General features: G+C 38.9%; 1 protein-coding gene across 1 annotated transcript; it reads left to right on the top strand.

Annotated features, from left to right (window-relative positions):
• Positions 1–324: 324 nt before the first annotated feature.
• Positions 325–1,251, top strand: LOC102283837 (olfactory receptor 4C3D). The gene has a single exon (XM_005909096.1). It carries the CDS (start codon positions 325–327, stop codon positions 1,249–1,251), a length of 927 nt encoding a protein of 308 aa, XP_005909158.1.
• The last annotated feature ends 1,039 nt before the right edge of the window (positions 1,252–2,290 follow it).

Below are 2,290 nucleotides of genomic sequence, written 5' to 3'. Positions count from 1 at the left end.
TCTATTTCTTTTTTTTTTTTTCCCCCACAGGTAAGACTATTTTAGTTTTATTTTATTTAACTTTACAATATTGTATTGGTTTTGCCATATATCAAAATGAATCTGCCACAGGTATACATGTGTTCCCCACCCTGAACCCTCCTCCGTCCTCCCTCCCCATACCATCCCTCTGGGTTGTCCCAGTGCACCAGCCCCAAGCATCCAATATCATGCATCAAACCTGGACTATTACAGAAATTCTAACTATTATTACTTCATGATTAATATGTATCGATCTTTATTCTTTTGTAGGTAACTTAGGCTCAGCAGTTTGTAAGTTCCCAAATGAATCTCTGGATACCTCCCAACAATGTGACTGAATTTGTTCTCTTGGGACTCACACAGAATCCACACTTGCAGAAAATACTCTTTGTTGTCCTTTTACTTGTTTTCCTATTCACGGTGCTGGCCAACCTGCTCATTGTCATCACTATCTCCCTCAGCCCCACACTTTCTACTCCCATGTACTTCTTTCTCATGCACTTGTCCTTCATAGATGCCTCCTTCACATCCGTCACCACCCCCAAAATGGTCATTGACCTGCTGTACCAGAAGAGAACCATCTGTTGGGATGGTTGCCTGACCCAGCTCTTTGTGGGACACTTACTGGGAGGGTCAGAGACCATCGTCCTCACTGTCATGGCCTATGACCGCTACGTGGCCATCTGCAAGCCTCTGCACTACACAGCCATCATGAGACAGGGGCTCTGCCAGCTCCTGGTGGTGGTGACCTGGACCGGGGGCATTCTGCATGCCACTGTGCAGATTCTTTTCACCATGGACTTGACCTTCTGTGGTCCCAACGTCATTGATCACTTCATGTGTGAGTTCTTCTCACTGTTGGAACTTTCCTGCAGCGACACCTACAGGCTTGGAATCGTGGTGGCAGCTAATACAGGGGGCATGTGCTTGCTTATTTTTTTCATGCTGCTCATCTCCTATATAGTCATCCTGAGCTCCCTGAAATCCCATGGCTCTGAAGGACGACACAAAGCCTTCTCTACATGCGGTGCCCACTTTACAGTAGTGGTGCTCTTTTTTGTCCCTTGTATATTCACCTACCTGCGTCCTGTGGCCACTTATCCTGTGGACAAGTTGGTGACTGTGTTCTTTGCAATCCTCTGTCCCATGTTAAATCCTATCATTTACACAGTGAGAAACACAGAGGTGAAAAATGCCATGAGGAGTTTACTGAAGAGGAGAGTAACTTAGGCTGTTCCCGATGACAAAAAAAGTGATTTATACCACATAGGTAGGGTTGTACCTGCTACCAAAAAAAAAGTAATAATAAATTTTGCAGATCATTACCATAAAAAAGAGCCTCAAAATTAAAATTTGTTGAGTATTTAATTTTTGATAGACATATTTTAGGCATTTTTGATATTATTTGATATACATTCCAGAGACTTCAACATCGGTGTTTTAGCTTCATATTAGGCAATGAGGAGAACAACTATAAAGCCCAGGACTGATGATTGTAGAATATGTCTTTCCTAGAGTCTTACATCTACTTTATTAAAATTTTCATATATGTTACTTATATGAAATCTTTTCATGAGACATTAATCTCAGAACTTCTGTTTTTGCTTGGGCTGTATTAAAGAGATGAGGTATAGAAATTCTTAGATAAACAAATAGTAAAGGGACAATTGAGCAAGGAAATAACATCTGAGCAATTATTTTTTAATATAAATCTAACACAAGAAGAGAGGCATGCACAAAAGGAGCAAATAATAATTCAGTCTAAGTGCTTCCTTGGCACAAAAAATAAGGCAGAAATGTTGAAGTTAGTCTTCATTTACTCTATTTACTTAAATTGTAAATAGTTGTGTGTGGTACATTCAAGTATATAGACAATAAAATTATCTGCAGTCTTAATGACTCATTTGTCTTTGCAGTAGTTGGTGTCAACATGTTGCAGCCTGTCTCATGTGTAACAGTATATTTCAGCACTACAATTTTTTGTCTTCTTTTCGAAAGTTCAAATTATGCTATTTCATTTACAAAAGCAGCAACATTAGTACATTAGGAGAATTTTTTTTGAAGACAAAATCTTCTCCAGAATTCTTCCTATTAGTGAAAACCAGTACTATGGTTGATCTTTATAAAATTGAAATGTCTAAGATGAACTTTTAGGAAAGTTAGAGATACTGACAATCTCCTCTCTGTACCTAGAGGGCATTGGTTTATCTTACATTAAAATATTACTCTTTATAAATCTTGAACTGCAACACTCTAACTGGTGTTTCTT

This window comes from Bos mutus, chromosome 15 (genome assembly GCF_027580195.1).
Source record: "Bos mutus isolate GX-2022 chromosome 15, NWIPB_WYAK_1.1, whole genome shotgun sequence".
Lineage (NCBI taxonomy): Eukaryota > Metazoa > Chordata > Mammalia > Artiodactyla > Bovidae > Bos > Bos mutus.
Note: the sequence above shows the minus strand (reverse complement) of the source record. Positions and strands in the feature narration are given on the sequence as shown.

Coding starts and splice junctions, on each gene's coding strand:
- LOC102283837 (XM_005909096.1), top strand. CDS start 325: ATGAATCTCTGGATACCTCCCAACAATGTGACTGAATTTGTTCTCTTG.